Raw genomic sequence first — 25,745 nt, 5'->3', positions numbered from 1 at the left:
CTAATCAATAAACAAATATGCAATTATTTCCTTAAGGGACCAGTAGAGAAGTGCGCCTGCCTCCGGTGGGACACCCACGTTGACTGATGGAAATATGGTTTTACCGCCAGCTAAGTCACCAGTCAGGTACAGCATGGCCGTCGTAAATCTGACACCAAACATTTCTTATTGTAAGTTAAAACAAGGATGACAACATTTTGACATAGTGACAAATTAAGTTATGGAGTGGAATTAAATTTTGCAAAATGTTAAAAATACCACCCCTGCCCTCCCCCCTTAGAAAAATTTCTTCCCTCGTATGATGTTCAGCTCTTGACAAACCACATAATAAGTTAGGAATGTTTGAATTTCTTAGGATAAAGTTAGCTTTCTAAAAATTATATCGTCAAAAGAAATTTATTGTGCTACTTCTTGAATATATCTCATATACATACATATATAACAAAATATAAACAAAGGGTTTTGTCTGCTAAATATTCCTGTTTGAGTTTGACAAAAAAAAGGGTCAGATGAAATAAAAATTAAAAAAAAAAAAAAATGTTTTTCCTGCCACCGCCCATAAAAATGGCGGGATTACTAGGTAATCTGAATTCATCCATATGCAGACTTATATAACCTCCAACTCCGTAATTCATCACTTGATAATTCTCCGATGTAAATCTGAATATATAATTCATTAGTATAACAATAAAAAAATGCAGGAAAATTTAGTAAAAAATTAGGGTTGGGCCGGATATCCGGTCACTTTCAATATCCAGCTGGATACCGGATATTAAAACTATCCGGTTACATGATATCCGGCTGACTTTTGACGCCGGATATCCGGTTATCCGGCCGGATATCCGGTAAATTGCCGGATATCGAACGTTGGACAGATATCCGGCCGGAACCGGATATCCGGCATCAGAAATCAGCCGGATATCTGGTATCCGGCCAAAAAAGTATCCGGCCCAACCCTATAAAAAATGACAATTTTTTGTATAACTATGAACAAATTGAACCTATAGTGCAGTTTTGAACTTTTGCTATTAAAATTGTCGGCAGTCTAAAAGGGTATTTTTAAACAGCATTTTGTTTCTTGTAACCAGGAATGAAGTATAGCAAACAAGCAAAATAAATTCCAAATAATACTTCTTTGAGGGGGAAAAATAGAAAGGTCATCATTACCACAAAGTTTTTAATCCCAAAATCACGAAACCTTTACACAATTTTTCTATCTCAGCCTATTTAAGTTGTGGTTCAAAAGTTAATTTTATTTCTGGAAAACAATTTTATTCTAGTTTTTAAAATGGTAAATATGATCATTGTACTATGTATGTAAACCTACCTGTATTTAGGGTTAAATATATTTAGTGTTGTCGCCAACTCCAAGCGTTTAGATGTTTTGGCAGCCCAAGCATTTACTCGTTCACTATAAAATTTTATTCCTAGGTACCAATAACATTAAATTTAAAAAAAAATAGACAATTTCCCTCTTAGAGAGTTTAGGTTTGATTGTTTTCCTATAAATTCCTAGCAACCACATAATAAATTTAAAATAGCAAAGGGGGGCAGTAAATTTTTCATATAAGTAATCCTATTTGTCTTTTACTCTGTGTCAGTAAGGTGAAAATAAGAAGGGTGGGTGGTTTCTGTGAACCACTTGTAAAAAAGGTGTCTTAATTTTTAAAATTTTTTATTTAAAATAGCTAGTCGGTGTTTTTAGTAAGTAATAGATGTAAAATTGTCCATAGAATTTGAATATGCAATCGTTTTTTTTTGTAGACCTCTTACTTTTGACATAATTTAAGTTTTAAAAAAATTTAAGTTGGTTTTAAGGTAGTAAAACGCAACAAAAAAAAGAACAAAATTGCCATTATGAACATAAATTAGTAAGAACTTTAATTTGACACCTTCAGTTGAGTAATTATCGAAAAAACCTTGGTTTATTCAAATCTTTTAACTGAAATATATCATAATACAGGCATAAAAAATATGTGTTTATATATACCTTTAGAATGAGAAAAATATTATGAATTCATTCTAAGCAAAATTGAAAAAGTGTAATAAAAAATATAAGTTTTTTTAAGAATTTTAACTAGCCAATCACAATCAAACTAGCCAAACATAATTTTCGGCTTTAAAGGGTTAACTTGAACAAAACCTAAATAAATGTACAATGCAATGTAACAGATATTTTTTAAACACAAGAAACAATAATGAATTTTTAACTGCATTGTTTTGAATTTTATGAAATGTCTGAAGCATATTTGTTCATAAGTTTTCATTTTTTTCATAGATGTAAGTATTATTATTTTTTTGTAGTATCCATTGTTTGTATTGTATGAACATTCTGTTTTTATTACGAGTAATTCTTTTAGTTTCCTTTGGATGTAAAGGTTCCCGATTTGTCAATTTGTGGAGATTTGTGATTGGCTAGTCAATTCTTAAAAAAAACTTTTTCAATTTTGCTTAGAATAGACTCGTACTATTTAATTCTAAAGATATATATAAACATATATTTTTTTTGTCTGTGTAAGGATATATTTAAGTTCAAAGTTTTGATTAGATCAAGATTAAAAAAAAATCAATTTTTTTGTTCTTGAAAAGTTAGGCTGGAATAACCACTCCCATCAAGGTGACCCTCCTAAACCAATGGTGAGGCAAGTCCAATCTGATTTGAGAGCTAGAGGCTCTACTAGCAAGGAATCTACTAGCTCCATAGTTTCCTCATCATTGCTGAATGTTAATCAAGATGTTTTGCAATGGTTGCCTCAAAAATTTGAAACTCTAACACTTTATGATAGTGGTTCTAATGACCCTAACAGAATGCTGATTCTTGGAAATAGAGATTTGTTAGAGGTGTTAGAGAATGCTGAATTATGGCAAGGTGATGGAACATTTGACATTTGCCCAGCTGTTTTCTATCAACTGTACACCATACATGCTAAAATTGGAAATAGTTATCCTCCATGAGTGTACTTCTTGTTGACTAACAAATCTTAAGAGACATACATCAGAGCATTAGAGCAACTAAAATTGTTCATTCCTAATGCTAGTCCAAACACAATCCTTGTTGATTTTGAAAGGGCTCCCATCAATGCATTTGGTCAAGTATTTCCAACTTCAACATTGAAAAGATGTTATTTTTACCATGGGCAAAGCCTTAACAGAAAGGTAGGTGAATTGGGCCTTAAAACTTAATATAAAAATAATGCTGAGTTAAACCTATCAATGAAATATTTTCAAGCACTCTCATTTGTGCCTGAAGTAAGGGTATTAGATATTTTTCTAGAGCTAGCTGACACATTTCCTCAAGACATAGAGTTAATGAACTTTTATCTTATTTTGAAGTTACATATGTAAGAGAAAGAGAAAGAGCTATAGTCCTGGTTTTTGGAATCATTATACTGATGTTCAGAATAATATTCCAAGAACTACAAATGCAGTTGAAGGCTACCATACTGCTCTTAATGCTATCTTTTTATCCAAACATCCATCCCTTTGGAAACTATTAGAAGGGTTGGAAAAGGACATTGTGCTTCACTTAAAGACCCTAGCTGACGACAGTGTAGCCAACAATCCTCCTCAAAGGCAAAAGTACAAAGTAGTACTTAACCAGAGACTAGCAAGCAAAGTTGCCACCTTTGAGAATGCAGCTAACAAGATGCAATACTTGCGCTCCATTGCTCACATAAATAGCTCTGCTTAGTTATTGGTGAGATTTTTTTTTGAAAAAAAAATAAAAAGCATTAAATTAATGAAAATCACAAAAAAAACAATAAGAATTTTTTAAACAAAAAAAACAAAAAAATGGCTTACTATAATACTTGACCTCCTCGTGGTGTAAGCTGGATTTGACCAACAAACTTGCTCTTTAAAACTATTTTTTTCAATTTCAGGTGAAATCCTGGGGGCAATTCCATGTGGGTGCAGTTCAATAGTTAGAATCCTGGATTTTGGGTTCAAATCTGTTTTTTGTGGAATCATGTTTGGGTGCAATTCTGTGGGTGGAATCCTGAAGTATGGATGCAATTCCTTGGGTGGAATCCCATATGGGTGCAATTACATGGGTGGAATCCTGTATTGGTGCAATTCCATGGGTGGAATCCTGTATGGATGCAATTCTGTGGGTGGAATTCCATGGGTGGAGTCCCATATATGTGCAATTCCATGGGTGGAATTCCGTATGGGTGCAATTCCGTGGGTGGAATCCCATATGGGTGCAATTCCGTGGGTGGAGTCTTGTATGGGTGCAATTCTGTGGGTGGAATCCGGTATGGGTGCAATTCCATGGGTGGAATCCTATATGGGTGCAATTCTGTGGGTGGAGTCTTGTATGGGTGCAATTCTGTGGGTGGAATCCCGTATGGGTGCAATTCGGTTGTGTGCAATTCAGTTGGGTGGAGTCCTGCTGGGTGCAATTCTGTGGGTGGAATCCCGTGTGGGTGCAATCTTGTGGTTACCATGTTTTAGGAATAAAAACCTGTAATATTTGACTTTAGATGTTCTTTTGAAGGAAATCTCTAGACTTTTACCATCCTCCACGTAGAAGGGGGTACTTCTCATCTCCCCCCTGGCCTGGCTTTGAATATCTAGGATTTCATCTGGAGCAAAGGTAAAGGATAGGTAATATTTTCAGATAAATGTTGTGCAATCAAATTGTATTATTATTATGTTGGAGTATCTATTGTATGTATTGTATGAACATTCTCTTTTTTTTTCGAGTAATTCTATTGGTTACCTTTGGATGTAAAGCTTCCTTATTTGTCAATTTGTGGAGATTTTTGATTTACTAGACAATTCTTTTAAAAAAATATATTTTTAATTATATTTCTTAAAAACTTTTTCAATTTGCTTAGAATGGATTCATAATATTTTTCTGATTCTAAAGATATACATAAACATATATTTTTTATGTCTGTGGAAGGATATATTTAAGTTCAAAGTTTTGATTAGATTAGAATTTAAAAAATTGATTTTTTTGATAATTACTCAAAAGAAATTGAATAAGTAAGGTGTCAAATTATAGATCTTACTATTTTTGTTCATAATGGCAATTTTCTTCTTTTTTTGTTGCGTTTTAGTACCTTAAAACCGACTTAAATTTAAAAAAAAAAAAATTAAATTACTTCAAAAGTAAGATGTCTACAAAAAAAATGATTGCATATCTAAATTCTATGGACCATTTTACATCTACTACTTACTAAAAACACCAACTAGCTATTTTAAATAAAAATAAAAAAGTTAAGACACCTTCTTTAAGGAATTCTACTTACAAATATATACCAGTATATGAAAAAACGTTGAAATTATAAGAATTTTTTGAATTTTTTATATTAATTCGACGAAAAAGGCATATTTAGAAACTTGTAATTTTGTAAACATTTTCTTAATGTACTTTTAAATTTACAGAATTTGATGATTGTTTACTATGTTATCTTATTTTGTCTTTTTAATCCAATTTTGCACAATAAAATGCTTAACATTTTTTTAAAAAATTATTAGAACCACAGTGAAACTTAATTTTTTTAAATATTTATAATTTATTATATAACTTTACTAAACATAAAGCTAGTATGTTCACAAAAAAAATATTCATGATCACAGTTGGAAGGTGCTTTAACGTCTTGCTCTCGTTAGTGTGTAGTCCCCTTTTTAAAACAAATCCACATTGGAATATGATTGGCACTTTTTTAGGCACATATATGTTTTAGGAATAAAAACCTGTAATATTTGACTTTAGATGTTCTTTTAAAGGAAATCTCTAGACTTTCATCATCCTCCACGTAGGGGGTACTCCTCATCTCCCCCCTGGCCTGGCTTTGAATATCTAGGATTTCATCTGAGGCAAAGGTGAAGGATAGGTAATATCTTCAGACAAATGTTGTGCAATCTAGGAGAACTAAACTTTTTAGCCAAAGCTAAAAGGTCAACTAATGACAAACTTAAGTATATTTCTTATAGTAATTTATACAACTCTATATTAAAAAAAAGCAAAAGCCATTTACTATAGAGAGGCAATTGAAAATGCAAATGGGGACAGCAAGAAATTTTGGAGAACTATTAATGAGGCATTTAATAAAACCAATAATTTAAATAAGACTGATAAATTAGATGTAAATGGTGTAATCATTAATGACGAAACTGAAATAGCTAATGCTTTTAATAATCATTTTTCTCAGATAGGAGAAAAAGTTTCAGCTTTTATACCTAATAAAGATATTGATTTTAGACAATACCTAACAATTCCCACACTTTTTTTAGCTACTGTTAGCACTGGAGAAAACACATATTTTTAATTTGTTAATTGAAAAAGGTATTTTTCCTGCAAATCTAAAGACCTCAAAAGTTGTGGCAATTTAAAAATTCTGGCTCTCCGCTTGATGTTACGTAGTATAGAGGAATAGCAATCGTAAAGTATTTGAAAAATTGATTTGTAGGAGGTTACTAAATTATTTGTACACTAATGATTTCTTTGATGAGAATCAATTCGGTTTTCTTAAAGATAGGTCAACTAACCATGCAATTCTTAAAATAATTAACTATATTACTGAATCTATAAATCATGGAGACTATGTTGTTGGAGTATTCCTTGATGCAATGAAAGCTTTTGATTCTGTTAATCATGATATACTTTTATGTAAGATTGATAATGCTGGTATATGAGGTAATGCTCTTAAATGGTTCAAAAGCTTTCTGAGTGGCAGAAACCAGAAAGTTAAAGTTGGAGAATCTTGGTCTGAATTACAAAAAATTAACATTTCTTCAAGGTAGCATTTTAGGCGTAATCCTGTTTATAATATTCATTAACGATTTTTATAGAGCCTCTGATAAAGCCTTAACTGTATTGTTTGCTGATGATTCAACACCACTGTTTTCACATAGCAATTTAAATGAACTAAATGTATTAGTAATAAAGTAAAATCTGTGACTGGTATAGTGCTAATAAGCTTGCACTGCATCCAGATAAATCTAAATTTATTTTATTTAAATCTAAATATGACAATTTGGAACAATTATCTATTAACAATGCAAGCCCATATTTTCCCCTTTACCTTAACATGAATGACACTAATGAATGTAACATAACTAAAATTAAAATGATAAAGCATGTTCCTAATTCTGATGAAAAAAGTGTACGTGCACTAGGAGTTCTATTAGATCAAGATCTCACTCTAGTAGAACATATTAAATCCCTACATTTAAAATTATCCAGAAATTTATATTCCCTTAGACAAATAAGTAATCTATTTGCTACACCAATATTAAAACTGGTATATAATGCTAATTTCCAATCTCATATCAATTATTGTTCAAATATTCTGTCTATGTGTACTAAAACTACACTTGATCCTATTATTAAAATGCAGAAGAAAGCTATAAGATTAGTCTCAAAAGTAAAATATAATGAAAGCACTACATCTCTATTTAAGGAACATAATATCCTTCCAATAATGCAACAAATAGAATATTCATCTCTTATGACTATGCATGACTATTTAAATGAAACTCTTTCTCCTTCTCTTTATCCAACCTGGATTAGAAATAATCACCTAAATGGTAACTACAATCTTAGAAATGGCAATGATATTCACATAAGGCCTCATAGATATGAATATCTTAAAAAACATCCAATTTTCAACTTTGGCATCCTTTGGAATAATCTAAGTGATGAGCTTAAATCTATTGAAGATAGAAACTTTTTTTCTAAATCTATCAAGTCTAAACTAATTAATGCCTTGCAATAGCTATTTTTATCAAATAATCTAAATCTCCAGCTCTGTAAATTTTGCAATCTTTTTTATGTTATTTTATTTTGGCGATACTACCTAGGTTCTGAATCTGTAAGTTTAAAGGGATCCAGGATACCTTTGTTAAATATATTTTGGGCAAAGTAGACAGATCCATAGTGATCTATTCATGGTTACCTGGGCAGAACTGATTAGGGTTTAGGTTGTTTATTGTTATAGTAATTTTAATTGTATTCTATATATTTTTTTTTGATTTTATGACTATGTTTAATTTTTATGCCCAAATAAATATGTTTATATTTATGTTGTTTATGTAATCAAATTGATAGGCGTTTGACGATGAGATGAAATTAAATTTCCGAATGTGTACACAGTTTCCTTGGTGTTTCCTCATTCTATCTCAATATTTACTACTAGTTAACTTATAAAAAAATTCGAAATTTGAATGTACAAAGGATTTATACATTCAAAATTTAAATTTTTCAAATTTTGTTTTTTTTGTGGAAGTTTTAAGCTTTTTTAGCTAGTAGTAAATATTGAGATAAGATGAGGAAACACCGAGGAAACTGTGTACACATTCGGAAATTAAATTTCAGTTCATCCGTTTGACAACTTAACATCAAAGTTGCTGTGTAGCTATTTAAGAAATCCATATCCATGAACCTGACCTATACAATGTGAGGAATAAATGTAGAACAACTAGATAACCTAACCCTAATATTGGGCAAATAAAAAACACAATGTAAAGACAATCCCATTGCATTATTTTTACTTTACTTAACGAGTGACATTGCCGCTCCAAACCGGGGTGAACTGGATTGCCCCGGTTCAGCGCACCACTGAACGATTTAAAGATCCAGCTTAGCTGTTTTTTTTTTCATTTCATCCATACAATAAGTCAACTATGTATAGTAAAAATTGGAAATTATATCATCTAAAATTTCTTCGCTCGTATTATAGGATTAATTGATATGACTAAATTGAATTTGTAAGTTGGACACATCATTGAATCTAATTCTACATCCAGAGTAATAAATCTATTATGGAAGGTAAAAACAAGTTCATATATCCTTATATCCCTGGGTAAACCACATCGTGTATCATTTCAATAACTGGTTCAGAATTTAGATGCTCTAGCTTAAAGGGTCCCAACTTTAGGTAGGGGTCCTAATTGATATGGCAAGTTTTAAGGTGTTTGTAGCAGCTTAAATATACTCACAATCAACCGATTTAATGTGGTATCCTCTCTCTATGTGTTGGTTAAGGCTCGATTGGGTTAGAAATAGGAGAAAACCTACTGTAAAAATACCAGAAAACCTGCTACTTTGTTTTCTGTCCATGATCCGAAGCTTGTTATTACTGAGCCACTTATTTAAGGACAAAATAAATATTGTTATCATCTCAAGACGATAAAACTTGAACCATTCCTTGAAATGAAGGTCAGAGCAAATATTCTCATTTTTGGGGGTAACGCTAAAATTGGGTTGTACATTCAATTCCATAAACTTTATTATATTCGGAAGGTTTGATAGAAGTAGTTAATTCTTATGAGAAGGTATTCAAGGGGGTAAGACAAACCCTAGAGAAGTTTGATTTTCCATTGACAATAACAGAAAGACCAGCGGACCAAATGATTTATAAAGAACCACCCTCTGTTGTAATGAAATGGGGTTCTAAACATTAGTTAATGATTTGCTTAGTTAGTGCGGAATTGGATGTTAACCTGAGTTGTGGCTCAGCACATAGTTTTGTCGTAGTCCCAAATTCAAACAGGGTGTCACACAAGCTGACAGCCGAGTTTTGGCCCTCGGCAGTACACATTTTTAATTTCTCTGCCTCAAACACAGATCTAAATTATAGATCCTATGAAATAAGTTTGTAGATTTAGGTCTCTCTCTAATGATCTCAGAAAATACTGATCCAAATTTGGTGTCCTTTTTAGGGATGTTTAATAAATGTCTTAATTGTAAATTATGTACATACTTCCCCCACCTTTCCCAGGGGGTTGGGGCAAAGCAACTGGTATTTAATTAATATTTTAATGAAACAAAAGTATGGATCATTAATATTTAACATAAAATCATTTGACTTAAACTCATTACATATAAAACGTTTGACACAAAATCACTTCACATAAAAGTACATATGCGCTAAGGGTACATTTCAATTTTGGTTTTTAAATTATTTAAGAGATTGTGCTGTCAGCCGTTAGCTGTTTGTATAGTTATTTAGTCAGAATAGTGACCTTGTAATTTGGTGTTTATTTTTCCAAAATCAAACTTAATGAAAAAATAGGCTTTTCAGGCATAATATGTTGAAAACTTTTAAATATTTCTTCATGAACAAAGAAAATAAGATATTGATTGTCAATTGCAAGTAGGATAAATAAAGCAATAAATTGTTCCATTAAAAAAACACACTATAAAAAGAAGCAGGGTTGAATTTAGTGATTTTTTCTCCCCCAAATATATGATGTGAATGAAAATTTATTTAACGGAGGGATTGTTGTGTCTGATTAATCAACTAGAGTGATAAATCCATTGTAATTCTACCTGTAATTATAAGCTTCTTTAGGAGCATCTGTGTTGATAGGATCCAGGAAGGTTGTGGTAAATTTTTCCAATGTAGATTTGACGTCTACCAGAGCAAGGTCATGCTCCTGGTTACACACATTTAATATTAATTAGTATTCAGGAAAATATAAAGAAGTCCTCCGAGATGGGTTCTTAAAAGATAATGCCGCGTTTTTTCGACATTTTTTACGCTATGAATAACAAGCGCGGCATTCGCGAAATCTAAACATAATATACAACTATTTATTTAATCATTTCGCTTTTGTTGGTACAGCCTTTATAAAAGAAAAACAAATTATCTTAAATCCATTTTGCGGCATATTAATTGATATATCTTTTTAGAGCTATATTAGACATTATACAAATGGCTAAAGTAATAATTTTAAAATTTTGAACTCTTAAGTTGTATACTCTGTTTAGATTTCACGAATGCCGCGCTTGTTATTCATAGCGTAAAAATGTCGAAAAAACGCGGCATTATCTTTTAAGAACCCATCTCAGGATTTTTTTTCTGGACATTATAAATTAGAAGGAAAGCACCAGTAGAACTGCCACCCCTCCATCCCCCCGTAATATCCCATCCTCCAATTCATTGCTCTGCACAGGGGTTTGCCAGCAATTTGACATTGACAACCCCCTTACAATTTTTGAAAATCCCTTTAAACCAAAATGTAGGGGGGGGGGGCGGTTGAACAAGTGTAGTTTTATCTTATTGTCAGGGGGTGAGAGATTTAGGGTGTTCTAATTCAAATTGCTTAAAAAAGATGTCTTATAGTTAAGGGAGGGGAATATACACAAAAAAAAGCCTAAGCATGAAATAATATACTTAAATATAGTTATTTATTAAGACTGACTGACAACTACGGAAAAAATAATCTTTTATGAAAGGATTAGAAATTTTTTTTACACCAACCACATAATTTAAAGGGAGGTGTGACTTTTTACTTCATAACTCCTTTGGCTGCATTAAGGGGTGTAGAAAACTGGCAATAAAGGTGAAGGGGGTTGGTCCTCTAGGTTTGTGTATCAACCCCCCCCCCCCCCCCTTCCTCGAGATTTTGATTTAAGTTGCTGAGACAAAATGGTTCTGGTTTATAAATTGATATTAAATAACTTTCCTTGGTAGCTTCAGCATATTCTTCTATTAATTCTGGTAAAGCTTCAAGCCAAAATATTTGGTTACTCAACCAAAAATTATTTTTGGCCTCGGCTGCCAACATTTTCACGTCATCAGCTGTTAATTTTGATATGGATTTATACGTTCTGCCGCCATATTTGATTTCCCCATTGATCAAGTCTACAGGGTCGAAATTGTGGAATCTTTGGATGTTTAAAAGTCCGAGGGCAATTAATTTTCGACAAACAGACCAATCCTGGTAGTATGCCTCCAGAATAGTTCCTAAATTTAGAAAGTTTTTTTTAACAATCGTCGATTTTTGCATTAAATATTTGTCCATTCAGCGTAAAGAATAGCAAAAACTTAATTATCCTATTATTTAAAGAATACCAATATGAAACTAAATAACTATTCTAGCCATATGAAATGAAAATTGTGATCTATATGAAAACCAGTTACAATATGAAAAGTGTGGCATCTTTAAAAATATGACTCAAAAGATCTTGTCATCGTCATTGTTATATTTCTTACTACATTTAAATTTCTACAATAAGGTATTTTATTTAGTTCTAATGAAACAAGGATGACAACATCCATAAAAGCGAAGCATTGAAACGGTAGGACAAACGTGCATTAACACTTGTACAGTGTCAGAACTGAATAATCAGAATAAAAATATATAAGAGTCGAAGCAAAATTGTAAACAAATTTGATGAAATACTGCTGGATACAGGATAATGTTTATGGACATACTTACATTTTAGGACTTGATTATAGAGTTGCTTCGCTTATAACATTATACAGGAATCAACATATCAAAAATCAGATCAATCGGATGATTAGATCACATAAAAAGAAAGTAAAAAAATCAACATGTTTAAAATGGACGTACGGACATTCTTGTAATGATTATAGAGTTGCTACGCTTTCTAAATTGTACCTAACTACTACAGGAATCATCATCCAAAGTTTGGAATCGATAGGACAATTCTAACCTGTTTAAATTAACGAAAAATGCTATCCGTTTGTGACGGACGGACGGACCGACCCTAATTATAGAAAAGCTTCGCTTTTAAAAATATGAACTGTATTGAAAACATATATGATGTATGATTTCTTAGAGATTATCTACGGAAAGAACACATAATCAATAGTTTAAACCATATCCTGGTGGTACTGGAGGTCAAAGAATTAATTCTATGATTTTTCATTTTCCTATCCGCGGACAATACATTATATATAAAAACTGTCTAACCTAAGATATTTTTAATTCTTTTATCCTCAGTTTTCTCCTGAATAGCCTTCCAAGCTAAAGATATTCTTTTTAATAAATTAAAATTATCAATAGGATGGTTGGTATCACTCTTCAGTAATATTTCTACTGTAAATCCATGCTCTGCAATGAAAAATCTTTTATTTTTATACTTTTGTTGCTGTTGCCAAACTTATTTTGGCGGTTGCCCCTTAAAATGTCTAGTCGAGTACAGAATTCTCCTCTTATTTTTAAATATATTTAATGTAAAGGGGGGGGGGGATTTTTTATTTGTTTCTTTTTTGCTTTAGGTCAGATAGGGTTATATAAGGTTCTGGGTAACCCCGCAGAATTAGGGCCACCCGCAGGGATTAGGAATAGGCATAGGAATAAAACTAGCCCTTAAAGTAGACCACTGTGATTTGTACTTTAGTTTAATTTTTTTACTGCGCAAGTCATATTTTCTTTCAAACTTGCAAAGAAATATTAAGGATTTTCATTTCTCGTATTCATTCGAATCCGGTGGATAGGAAGCGGTTCTCATTCATACAAAAAAAAACTATGTCTAGCACCAAATTATATCCAGCTTTCTACGAATATAAAAATGTACAATCATAAGATTAAAACCAGTTTTAATCTTATAATTGTACATTCTATATCCGCGGAAAGCCGTTTATAATACGATGCGAGAAATAACTATTCTATCACTCTTTATTCTATGCTACCCCCCTCCCTCCCTCCCTTATTAATTCAAGTATTAAAAAATATCTTTAGGTTTAATAGAAGTGGAGCAACTCTATAAGTTATCATCCCTTTGAGTTCCAACAAAAAAACCAAATGTGTGTAATAAATAAGAGATTTTCCTTCAAAGACTTTATTCAATTCTTGTTCAGACAATTCTTGTAGCAGCTCTGTGACCGCAGTGACTTCATTTTTATGCAGAATTTGAATATCTTCATTACTCAGTGCCATATGTTTTCTTCAAAGAAAATATATAAATTAACAAGTAGGTATTGATTCTTATGAAAGCTTTTAAAATTTTAACAAGGATAATAACATTATTGGCAAAGCTAGTAAGAGCATGAATTGTTTACTTTTACTATTATTGATATAAAAATATTTAGATTTAGAAGAAGTTACTACATGTTTTCTTTTTATTAGGTTTGCACTATTATATACCATGAAAATATTTAAACTTTCTTTAAAAAATCAAGATTAAAGATTTATTTCTTTGATTTCCTTTTCAGTTCATCAATAAGACTAATATCACCATCTCCATAGAGAGCATAAAAATCATTGTCCTCAGAATTCTCAAAATCTTCTCTCCATCTGGTTTTCAAAAACATGCATTTTAAATTATGAGTATAAATACTATATACAAATTGAAATAATTTGAAAAAATATTTCTATTTTTATCTTACTTCGAATAAACTTAATGTATTATCTTGATCCCCCCCCCCTCTCCTTCTATAAACTGAAATAATTTGAAATAAGGGGGGGGGGGGGAGATAATTTTTCGCTTGCTCATTATTACTTTAGGTCAGGTTAGGTTGTATTGGATACTGGGTAGCCCAGGAGGTTCATACCTCGCAGGGTTAGTACGTTCCGAAGGGATTAGAAATAGGAAAAAACTACCCTTCATTTATTTTAATTTGTTTCAAAGAAAAGGGTGGTAAGGGGGGGGGGGTAATTCGTGCTCAATAGGCCATTTGTGGGAAAGCTCCATAAGCTGTCTTTTCTATATAAAGAGATTTATATTGAAAACTGGTCATGATTTCAAATTTACAATTCATTAAATCTTTAAATAAAATTACATAATGAGTACTTTTCTTTTTAAGATGAATATGATTTTGTCATTGAAGTGGGAATTTTATGATTAATTAATTAAATTTTATATTGAAAAGATTGTTTAGTATTTGAAAGTAAGAATTTTCTTATTATAATGCCCTTTTTGGTTTATTTTACTTTTTAAAAAGGTGTTAAAATAGACATTATCTATTTTTTCTCAAAATTTTCGTACAATTTACCTTAGACTACATGTCAATGAAACAAACTTTTTCTAAGTCATCATTATGAAAGATAAGACTATTATTCATTAAAATGATTTTCAATTAAAATGGATATTTTCCTAATTTTATCAACCGTCCACAAAGTATTTTTGTAATTTTCTTCAGTAACATAATCTTCACTAAATGCAGCTATTTCCTTTTTAATAGGTTAGGTAATGGTTATAAATTAGGGTTGGGCCGGATATCCGGTTTGGCCGGTTATCCGGCCGGATACCGGATATTAAAACTATCCGGTTCCAGGATATCCGGCTTGTTTTTGACGCCGGATATCCGGTTATCCGGTATCTGGCCAAAAAAGTATCCGGCCCAACCCTATTATAAATATTCTACTCTGTATCTATGTCTGTTCGTTTGTCATGCATATAAAATTAAGAGGTCTCACTCCCAACTCTTTCCCCAAAGAAATAGGTTTAAATCAGACGAGTATCTCTAGAGATATATAGAGATTTATTTACAATGCCTGTCAAATTATTAACTTTTTATTTGTTCCTCATGACTCGATTGCACGAAAAAAACTTTGCATTTCTGTTCTTTCTCATTGAAATGCTTTTATTGTCCTTGTTAATAGCAAATCTGCTCTATAAAATATTTTTAAAATCGCCCAACCATTCCTTGAAGTTTGGTCCGCCAAGATACTCTGGCATCCATTCGCCAGTCACTCCAAGATAGGTTTGGGTGGCAACATTATACATCTAGATATAGTTAGAAACATATAGCTAGATAGCTACTCAGACAAGTAGATAGCTACTCAGACAGATAGATAGCAACTCAGACAGATAGATAGCTACTCAGACAGATAGATAGCTACTCAGACAGATAGATAGCTACTCAGACAGATAGATAGCTACTCAGACAGATAGATAGCTACTCAGACAGAAAGATAGCTACTCAGACAAATATATAGAGACTCAGACAGATAGATAGCTACTCAGACAGATAGATAGCTACTCAGACAGATAGATAGCTACTCAGACAGATAGATAGCTACTCAGACAGATAGATAGCTACTCAGACAGATAGATAGCTACTCAGACAGATAGATAACTAATCAGACAGATAGATAGCTACTCAGACAGATAGATAGCTACTCAGACAGATAGATAGCTACTCAGACAGATAGATAGCTACTCAGACAGATAGATAGCTACTCAGACAGATAGATAGCTACTCAGACAGATAGATAGCTACTCAGACAGATAGATAACTACTCAGACAGATAAATAGCTACTCAGACAGATAGATAGCTACTCAGACAGATAGATAGCTACTCAGACAGATAGATAGCTACTCAGACAGATAGATAGCTACTCAGACAGATAGATAGCTACTCAGACAGATAGATAGCTACTCAGACATATAGATAGCTACTCAGACAGATAGATAGCTACTCAGACAGATAGATAGCTACTCAGACAGATAGATAGCTACTCAGACAGATAGATAGCTACTCAGACAGGTAGATAGCTACTCAGACAGGTAGATAGCTAATTAGACAGATAGATAGCTAATCAGACAGATAGATAGCTAATTAGACAGATAGATAGCTACTCAGACAGATAGATAGCTAATCATACAGGTAGATAGCTAATCAGACAGATAGATAGCTAATCAGACAGATAGATAGCTACTAATTGAAAAATTTATCGTGCAAAGTAGTAAGTTGCGCCTGTTTATAGGCCAAGGCATTTCCCCTACTCTTACTATTTATGTCGCGCACCAGACATAGTAGCAATAGGAACAATTTTGACGTTTTTAGTTTCCCTTTCATTCAAAAACTTAATAGTTTCACTTTATCCACAATCATTTTTAATCCTGAGAATTGTCACCTGAATAATCTGATTAGGTCTCAATTTATCTGTACCATTATTTTTTCCATTAATTTTTTCCTTGGCAAGAAAATAATAGATTACTGTTGTGATTTATATATTAACCATTTGAGAGCCAGAAAAAACTATAGCCTGTTTATTGTAAATTTGATACTATTATATAAAACAAGGATGACAACATCCATAAGTAGCGAAGCTCAAAAAATTTTAATGGATATTGGGAAAAATTTACTATTTAGCAGTGTCATAAATTAATCATTAAACCTGATAAAATAGGGAAATCACGAAGCCTTTAAAATCACACAACATTTGAAACTTAAAATCTAGAAATCGATCTAGCACCGAAATTAATAGACAAATCTTAAAGAAACTTGATGGAAATATGAAAAATATAAGCACAATCAATCTCTGGTAATTTCAGCCGTCAATCCTGAATAGAAATAGAGAAAATTACAAAACCTTAAAAATCTAGGAATCGATCTAGCACCCCAATTAATAAACAAATAATAATAAAACTTGGTGTAAAACAAATTAATCTCTGAAAATTTCAGTCTATTATCTTGAGAAAATCACAAAATCTTGAAAATCTAGGAATAAATCTAGCACCCCAAGTAACAGACAGATGGACAAAACAATGTATATATTAGATGGGCATAAGTCATAGGAATCTTCACTAAAAATTTCAGCTGTCTATCTTGAATAGGAGCAGAGAAATCACGTTTCCCCCATAGCGTTACAGACAGACTGACGGACAAAGTGAATTATTGAGTAGCTTCGATACTAAAAATTAATGTTTTGTTTGTATATAGCCTAAGATTTTTACAACTGCTAAACCGATTGTGTTCTCCATATTAGTGAAGCTTTACAGGTCCAAGGTTTTTTTTAAAAGGATGCTGGATCCAGACTGATTCATATAGGGTTAGAACTGATTAGGATTTAGGTTGTTAATTGTTATAGTCATTTTTATAGTAATGACTTTGTAGATTTAAATCTTGATAATGTTTTCAGCCTTTTTTTCTTTTCTTTCCCATTCCCTCTAATACAGTGCCCCTAGATACTAGGGACGCAATTGCTAGTAATTAACAAATAAAAACGTTGGAACTTGAAAATCATATTGAAATTCTTCTGATGAAGGCGTCTTAACTTTTTAAATTTTTATTTTAAATAGCTGGTTGGTGTTTTTAGTAAGTAGTAGATGTAAAATTTTCCATAGAATTTAGGTATGTAATTGTTTTTTTTTGTAGACCTCTTATTTTTTAAGTGATTTAATTTTTTTTTTAAAATAATTAAGTGGGTTTTAAGTGGGTTAAAGTAAGTGTTGCCTGTTTAATATAATATTTTAGGCCATTTCTTTAATTTAATTTTTTTTACTTATTTTTCAATTTTGCTTACAATGAATTCGTAATATTTTTCTGATTCTAAAGGTATATATGAACCCATATTTTTTATGCCTGTGTTAGGATATATTTGTGTTCAAAGTTTTGATTAATCCGAGGTTTTAAAAAATCGTTTTTTCCAATAAATAACTGACAGAATTCAAAAAGTAAGATGGCAAATTAAAGATCTTACATTATTTTTGTTCATAATGGCAATTTTCTTCTTTTTTTTGTTGCGTTTTAGTACCTTTAAACAGACTTAATTATTTTTTTTGAAAAAATTAAATTACTTAAAAAATAAGAGGTCTACAAAAAAAACCGATTGCATATCTAAATTCTTAGGAAAACTTTACATCTACTACTTACTAAAAACACCAGCTATCTATTCTAAATAAAAAGCAAAAAAGTTAAGACGCCTTCTTTAGAAAATATGTTACCTTGGAATAGTTATTTCTCGTATCGTATTATAAACTGCTTTCCGCGGATATAGAATGTACAATCATAAGATTAAAACTAGTTTTTTTGGCCCCGAGGTGCCGAAGGCACCGGCTAAAAAACTGGGTTTAATCTTATGATTATACATTTTTATATTCGTAGAAAGCTGGATATAATTCGGTGCTAGACATATTTTTTTCGTATGGATAAGAACCGGTTCATATCCACCGGATTCGAATAAATACGAGAAAACAATATTATTAAAGTTATTATTATGTTTACAAAAAGGGGAAAAATTTACAAAGATTAGGCTACCTGACCCATCATATAAAGTAATCTATGTGCCTGTGGTAAAATTATAATTTTCCAATTTGCTTCAGCCTTTGCGTGCGTTTGGTCTAAATCTGAGGATACTTGATGTAAGGATCTTGTTACTGGTGCTCTGAAATATTTTTTTTAGATGTCCAAAGTGGTTTTTTAATAGAAGATTTATAAAAGAATATATTATTTGAGTTTTAGAGATTTTCAACATTATTTTTGAAGATTTTTTACCTAAACAAACTTGTAATTTGGCTATTAAATATCCAAATTGGTTTTGCCTAATATCAATACTAGCCTAATAAAATAAAAGATAAAATTTAAAGCCTCCTAATGCAGCATAAAAGTAAGGCTAAAAATAATTTACTAAACATAATATCTGCATAAAATAACTGTGAAATACTTACTTATATTTTCTGACTTCCAGTCTTGTAAAGAAAGCTTTATTTGATGTCAACTGTCATAATTCATGTTCTTGTAAAATTCATTTAGAAAATATTCATTTTTATTGATTATGGCCTTTCGGTGCTTTCCCTCAAATCAATTTTTGATCAATGACAACCGCCCCAACCCCTTTTTCTCAAAAATACAGGGGGGAGGATGATTTTTTTTGTAAAAGTGATTGAAAACTATTTTAATTTTAAAAGTTACAGGTATGGTAATCCTAAGGACCCAATCTAACCTGACCATACCCAGAGTAAAACCTAAAAACAATTACTTTTACAAAAAAAAACACCCCTTCTTTCAGAGGGAAGGGGTGGAATTTTGTGGAATAACATTTGTCAATAATTAAAGAAAACCTTTTACTGTTTGTCCGCTTATCTAGGGAACCCAAAGGTATAATCCGCTTGATTGCATTACTTTTGTCTGTAAGTCCTAATTGTGCATGGTAATAAGTTGCACTTGCTTTCAGGACAAAGAATTCTACCAACTCTCACTATTAGTGTCCCATGCCGGACATAGCAGTAGCAGGTACCTTTCTTAACGTCTCCAGTATAACAAAGTATGGTCTAGACTTAAACCTGAAACCTTCCCGACAAACAGCAGACTGTGCGTATTGAGATGGCATAATGAGTGCAGGGATGGAAAAGTATAAGAACATTCCTGAATAACAGAGTTGTTGGCAAACAAAGTATCATTCCCAAAACCTGGATCCAGCATATTGTCATCTTGGCCGGGCAAATTTACCTAAAATAATACAATGTTGGCATACTACAAATAAATAATGCATATCTATCTCTAATAGGAGCTAGAAAAATCACATAAAAAAGAAGCCCCTTTTCCACTCTAGCATAACAAACGGATGGGCAGATAGTGTAAATTGTGGAGTAGGTGTTATTTAGTTCATTGTATTATAGACAGATTTCCGTTAATATTAAAATGAAAGATTATCAGATTAATTCCAGTTTAGTTGGACCCTAAAAAGTATTGATTTGATTGTCTATAAGACGATACAATACTTTATTTTTAACTACTAGCGGCTTCGCCCCTAGCCAATAGATCAAGAGATCAAACCAAATTTTCGTATTTTAGATTTTAAATATGAATGTAAAAAAAATTTCTTTTTTTTTTGGGGGGGGGGGGCGGGGGGTAGTCCATCACACTATTTAGTTTTAGTTTTAAAAATATATTTTTTTTTTGGGGGGGGGGGTATTTTTCATTTTTAGGGCGGTTTGGAGTGTCCTACCCCCCAAGAAAATAGTTATAAACCTTCCCGGGACCTATAACTAGGCTACCCTGTAAAGGAGAACCCGATCGGTTCAGCGGTTAGCGAGATACTTCGCTACAAACAAACAGACAAACAAACAGACAGACAGACATCGTTCTACTTTGTATTATAGATGGCTGAGAACCACTTTCTAATCCATTGAAAAATCATTAAAAATTTCAGACTTCCATCTCTTACAGTAGCCGAGAAAGTAACTTCATGACAATACCGACAGACAAAGTGAGCTACAGGGAAGCTTTACTCCTACTAACATACCTCAAGAAGAGGCCCATCCTGTTCGTACATCCAAAAATCATCGAAATCTTTGATATCAGTTCTCAGGTTTGGATTTATCCTCTCCGGGTAGGTGGGGATACAACCAGCTATTGGCCTGATAAATAAAGGAATATTTACTGGAGTAAAAGGTTAGGCTCTGAAGCATTAGAAATGTGGCTCGACTCTAGCTGCCTAAAAAGAGCGGCAAAGCAAAAAGGTACGTCTTGGCCATGGACAATCCTATATTTTTTTTTTTTGGGGGGGGGGAGGAGGATAGGGGTTACATCTTTATTTTATTTATCTATCTTTCTTATCTACATCAAACTATATCTAGTTATGTACCTAGCTATCTTACAAAAACCCATGACTGTGGCATAACACGTAGCCCATCCACTCATGGTTATAAAGGCATTAGGTTCGAATCTTGGCCCCTCTCCATCCATGTCATAACTGAAGACGTTAAAAATAGTGTCACCTTGCTTAATACCCTGGGTGATTTAGCGCATTGCACTGCAATTCAAACGCAGAGTATGTTCTAGGTGGCGTGGAGAGGACTTGTACCCGAAGTGTCACGAAGCCCCCAATAGATCATCTATGACACACAGAAAACTGTCCCGAATTTGTATTAATTTTGAGGAACAAGACTCCAGTTACGTCATATTTTTCTTTCCCGAAAAAGGGAAGGGGGAAAGAAAAAAAAGGGAAGGGGGAAAAAAAGAGATGGGAGAAAAGGGGGTTTTCCCCATCTCTTTTGAAGAGATTTTCTTCCCCCCTTCCCTTTTTCGGGAAAGAAAAATATGACGTCACTGGAGTCTTGTTCCTCAAAATTAATACAAATTCGGGACAGTTTTCTGTGTGTCGTCATCTATCTAACAATCTATCTATCTATCTACCTTTGTCCAGAAAGGCTGCCATCCTGATATCTTCCACGATAGGTTTCTTTCCTCATCTCCAGCCAACAATCGTTATGCACCGATTTTATCCTTAATAGATAGAATAGCTTAAACATTGCAAATCAGGGCTCGTCAGCTGCAGCTGCACCTGCTGTCGGGCGTCGCAGCTTTAGTTAGCTTGTGCGGTTTACAACCAGAGCCGTTTTCAAATACCTAGATAGCATTTACTTACCTATCAAAAAATATCTATTATCTAACTATTTTTTGATAAATTGAAAATATGGGAAGAGGGAAGAGGGAGTTTTTCATTATTTATTTACTACTTTAGTTCAGGTTAGATTCTGTTATACTAGGTAGCCCTGTATTCCAGTATGGCTTCCAAACTAATTAATATTCGCTTGACCAGAACCGGTTCTCAGCTGTAATGATAAATCATGTATAGCATCGTGTTACAAACAACACTGGTTTTAATCTCTAATTTTTCATTTTAATATCTATGGAAAGCTGTCTATAATACGATAAATAGCTATTATCTACCTACCTCAGCATTCCTCCAGCAAAAATAGCATTTTTAACTGGAGAAAACAACATATCTGGATATATTGAACCAGCAACAATCTAAAATTTACAAAAAAAAAAAAAAACTAAGAAATTTAAGCAGAGATGGGTTTTTAAAAGATGCCGTGTTTTTTCTCAACAATTTTTTACGCTATGAATAACAAGCGCGGCATTCGCGAAATCTAAACAGAGTATACAACTATTTATTTAATTATTTCGCTTTTGTTGGTACAGCCTTTTTAAAAGAAAAACAAATTATCTTAAATCCATTTTTGCTGCATATTAATTAATATATCTTTTTAGAGCTATATTAGACATTATACAAATGGCTAAAATAATAATTTTAAAATGTTGAATTCTTAAGTTGTATACTCTGTTTAGATTTCGCGAATGCCGCGCTTGTTATTCATAGCGTAAAAAATGTTGAGAAAAAACACGGAATCTTTTAAAAACCCATCTCAGGTACTTTAGATAGCTAATTAGGGGACATAAGAATTTGGTCATGTTGTGAAACCAACTTGTGAAAATCATTGACGAGAATATGAAAGATATTATAAAAATAATATTCATCCCAAAATTCTCAATACAATTTTTAAATTTAGTTTACAAAAAAAACTTTGAGAGCTTTTTGGAAGATATAGCAGAACAAGGATGACAACATCCATAAAAGCAAAGCACTGAAACAGTAGGACAAACGGACATTAACACTTATATAGTGTCAGAACTGAATAATCAGAAAAAATATATAAGAGTCGAAGCAAAATTGTAAACAAATTTGATGAAATACTGCTTGATACAGAATAATGTTCATGGACATACTTACATTTTTAGGACTTGATTATAGAGTTGCTTCGCTTATAACATAAAACTTTGTTGTCCCAGGAATCAATATACCAAAAATAAGATCAATCGGATGATTAGATCACATAAAAATTTGTTGTCAAAAAAGAATAAAATTCAACATGTTTAAAATGGACGTACGGACATTTTGGTAATGATTATAGAGTTGCTACGCTTTCTAAATCGTACCTAACTACTAAAGGAATCACCATGCAAAATTTGAAATCGATAGGACAATTCTAACATGTTTAAATTAACGAAAAAAGCTATCCGTGACGGACGGACCGACCCTAATTATAGAAAAGCTTCGATTTAAAAAAAGTTTGGTTCTCTATTGGGTATTGTTTTACCCAGTTACTTTAGGTGAATTATGCACTAAAGTCTTTTGATGATCGATTAAGGTCAAAAAAGGATCTTTATCTAATATCTAACACTAGCGGCTACGCCCCTAGAGGCCTCTAGTGGCACTTTAAATGTTTGATTTTTTTTGTTCAAGTCTCTACGATTTTGCGCTCAAGTATCTACGATACCTTGCTATGTTGCGTAGAAGTCTACGAATATTTAATGTTTTCTCGAATTTTTTTGTGATTTCTCTTGGGAGGGTGGTGGTACCCTCCTCCAAAATAATTACAAACCTTCCCAGGACCTATGAGAAGCTACCCTGTAAAGGAGAATCATATCGGTTCAGCAGTTAGCGAGATCCTTCAGTACAAACAAAAAAACACACAAACACACACACAAACACTCAGACAAACATCATGTTACTTTAGTATAAGGAAATCAGCCTAATACCCAACCCAGAAAAACTTGAAAATAGGGGGGGGGGGGGGTGGCCAGGAAAAAGTAAACTGGAAATAAACGTTGGGTGCTTTTTATACCTCCTTTTTAAAAGCGAAGCTTGTCTATAATTAGGGTCGTTTTGTCCGTCCGTAACGAATAGCTTTTTTCGTTAATTTAGGCATGTTAGAATTGTGCTATCTATTTCAAACTTTGCATGGTGATTCCTGCAGTAGTTAGGTACGATTTAGAAAGCGTAGCAACTCTATAATCATTACCAAAATGTCCGTTTTAAACTTGTTGATTTTTTTTTACTTTTTTAACAACAAATTTTTATGTGATCTAATCATCCGATTGATCTGTTTTTTGGTATATTGATTCCTGGGACAACAAAGTATAATGTTATAAGCGAAGCAACTCTATAATCAAGTCCTAAGTATGTCCATAAACATTATCCTGTATCAAGCAGTTTTTCAACAAATTTATTTACAATTTTGCATCGACTCTTATACATTTATATTCTGATTATTCAGTTCTGACACTATACAAGTGTTAATGTCCGTTTGTCCTACAGTATCAGTGCTTCGCTTTTATGGATGTCGTCATCCTTGTTTAATTTAAATTTAATTGTGAAGTCGGTTTTTTTCCAGTATCAAACGCTACAGTAGAACAAATTCTTCCTTGTTAAAAATTATTTTAAAAAGACCAAAATGATACTTACGTAAAAGTAATTTATAAAAAAGATAGAAATGTAGAACTCCATTTTTATTTTAGTATTTTAACATATCACAAAATAAAATCATAAGCTCTGAAAGAATATAAAACACTATGAAAATTAAAGATTAAAGCTATCCGTTACGTACGATAATTCCGACGCACAGTCTAACTGACGGACCGACCCTAATATTAGAAAATCTTCGCTTTTAAACATTCTTAGCGACTTTCCCAAAAAAGAACTTTTTTGACTTGTTTAAAAAAGAAATTGAGTATTTTTAACAGTTATAGGGTTTTTTTTGTAGGAGAGAAAAAAAACAACAAAATAAAATATTAAATATATGCTTTTTAGCTTTTAATACATTGAAAAATATAGGTATAAATATCACATAGAAATAAATTAAAAACTACACCATCACTTTTTATAAATATCACGTAACATTATATTTACATTTATGGTTTTGGCTTAATTTAAACTGAAAAATGACTCGCCAATCATAAGAAATTTCTCTTCCAGTCACCTACAGACGAAACTGACAAACAATTTTTAAGAAAATAATCTTTGGAAAGCGATAGATAGGACAGTATAAACCATGAACGTCCAAATAAAATTACCAAATAAAAACGCATAAGTCAGTGTCAACTCTGATTTTTGTCTGATGCTCGAAATGGCAGCTACGATTGGGAGTTGCTTTTCAGGGAAGATATATAGTTTTCTAGATAAGTTTCTCCCCCTCCCACATTTCCCTAAAGGCTAGTGTCGAAGAAATTTGTTAAAAAATTAAAAGTAATCCTATAATATAAATAGTTTCTTTTCTGAAGCTAAAGATTTTAATAAATACTGAACCGATTGATTTCTCCATTTTATGGGAAGCTTCACATAGGCTGGTTTTAGGCTATTTTCCTGCCTTTTCTTATACGCAGCCCCTAGAGCTATGGGTAGAGCTGCTAGTTTATGAAAAAGTCAAACATCTTTAAAAACTTATTTAGATTTTCACCTCAAAATACTTTTTTTATTGTTCTTTTATACAGGGCAAATTGTACTAAAATTTTGCTAAAATAAAAAATTTGCTGTAATGCATGGTTTCTGGTTTGTTAGGTTACGGGAAATTCATGTTCAGAAAAGCATATCAAAAAATGTATACGTAGTTGATTTTAAATACCACGCATGTAAAAAAAGTGTTTTTAGAAACCTGCAAAAATATTCTGCTTTTTTTTTATTTGATTCATCTTTCTATTTTTCTTTTCTCTCTTTCTTTCTTTCTTTCTTTCTCTTTCTC

General features: G+C 32.2%; 2 protein-coding genes and 1 long non-coding RNA gene across 3 annotated transcripts; all 3 read right to left on the bottom strand.

The window, feature by feature from the left end:
* LOC145319892 (prolyl 4-hydroxylase subunit alpha-3-like) lies at positions 1 to 10,410 on the bottom strand. The gene is made up of 8 exons (XM_080162296.1): positions 10,286 to 10,410; positions 9,457 to 9,582; positions 9,163 to 9,206; positions 8,816 to 8,902; positions 5,707 to 5,827; positions 1,328 to 1,411; positions 550 to 660; positions 1 to 151 (listed from the first exon to the last, which is right to left on the bottom strand). The coding sequence occupies exons 2-8, from the start codon at positions 9,552 to 9,554 to the stop codon at positions 1 to 3; spliced, it is 696 nt and encodes a 231-aa protein (XP_080018422.1). The 5' UTR covers positions 9,555 to 9,582; positions 10,286 to 10,410.
* An 8,315-nt stretch (positions 10,411 to 18,725) lies between these two features.
* LOC145320210 (uncharacterized) lies at positions 18,726 to 19,159 on the bottom strand. The gene is made up of 2 exons (XR_013880120.1): positions 19,107 to 19,159; positions 18,726 to 18,823 (listed from the first exon to the last, which is right to left on the bottom strand). It is a non-coding gene; the product is annotated as an uncharacterized LOC145320210 (long non-coding RNA).
* Positions 19,160 to 19,680: 521 nt separating this feature from the next.
* On the bottom strand, positions 19,681 to 24,561 carry LOC145319891 (uncharacterized). Its single transcript, XM_080162295.1, has 5 exons — positions 24,473 to 24,561; positions 22,118 to 22,194; positions 21,577 to 21,666; positions 20,684 to 20,798; positions 19,681 to 19,887 (listed from the first exon to the last, which is right to left on the bottom strand). The coding sequence occupies exons 1-5, from the start codon at positions 24,512 to 24,514 to the stop codon at positions 19,681 to 19,683; spliced, it is 531 nt and encodes a 176-aa protein (XP_080018421.1). The 5' UTR covers positions 24,515 to 24,561.
* Positions 24,562 to 25,745: the final 1,184 nt, after the last annotated feature.

This window comes from Acartia tonsa, chromosome 5 (genome assembly GCF_053477335.1).
Source record: "Acartia tonsa isolate MP-2025a chromosome 5, ASM5347733v1, whole genome shotgun sequence".
NCBI classification, from domain to species: domain Eukaryota; kingdom Metazoa; phylum Arthropoda; class Copepoda; order Calanoida; family Acartiidae; genus Acartia; species Acartia tonsa.
Note: the sequence above shows the minus strand (reverse complement) of the source record. Positions and strands in the feature narration are given on the sequence as shown.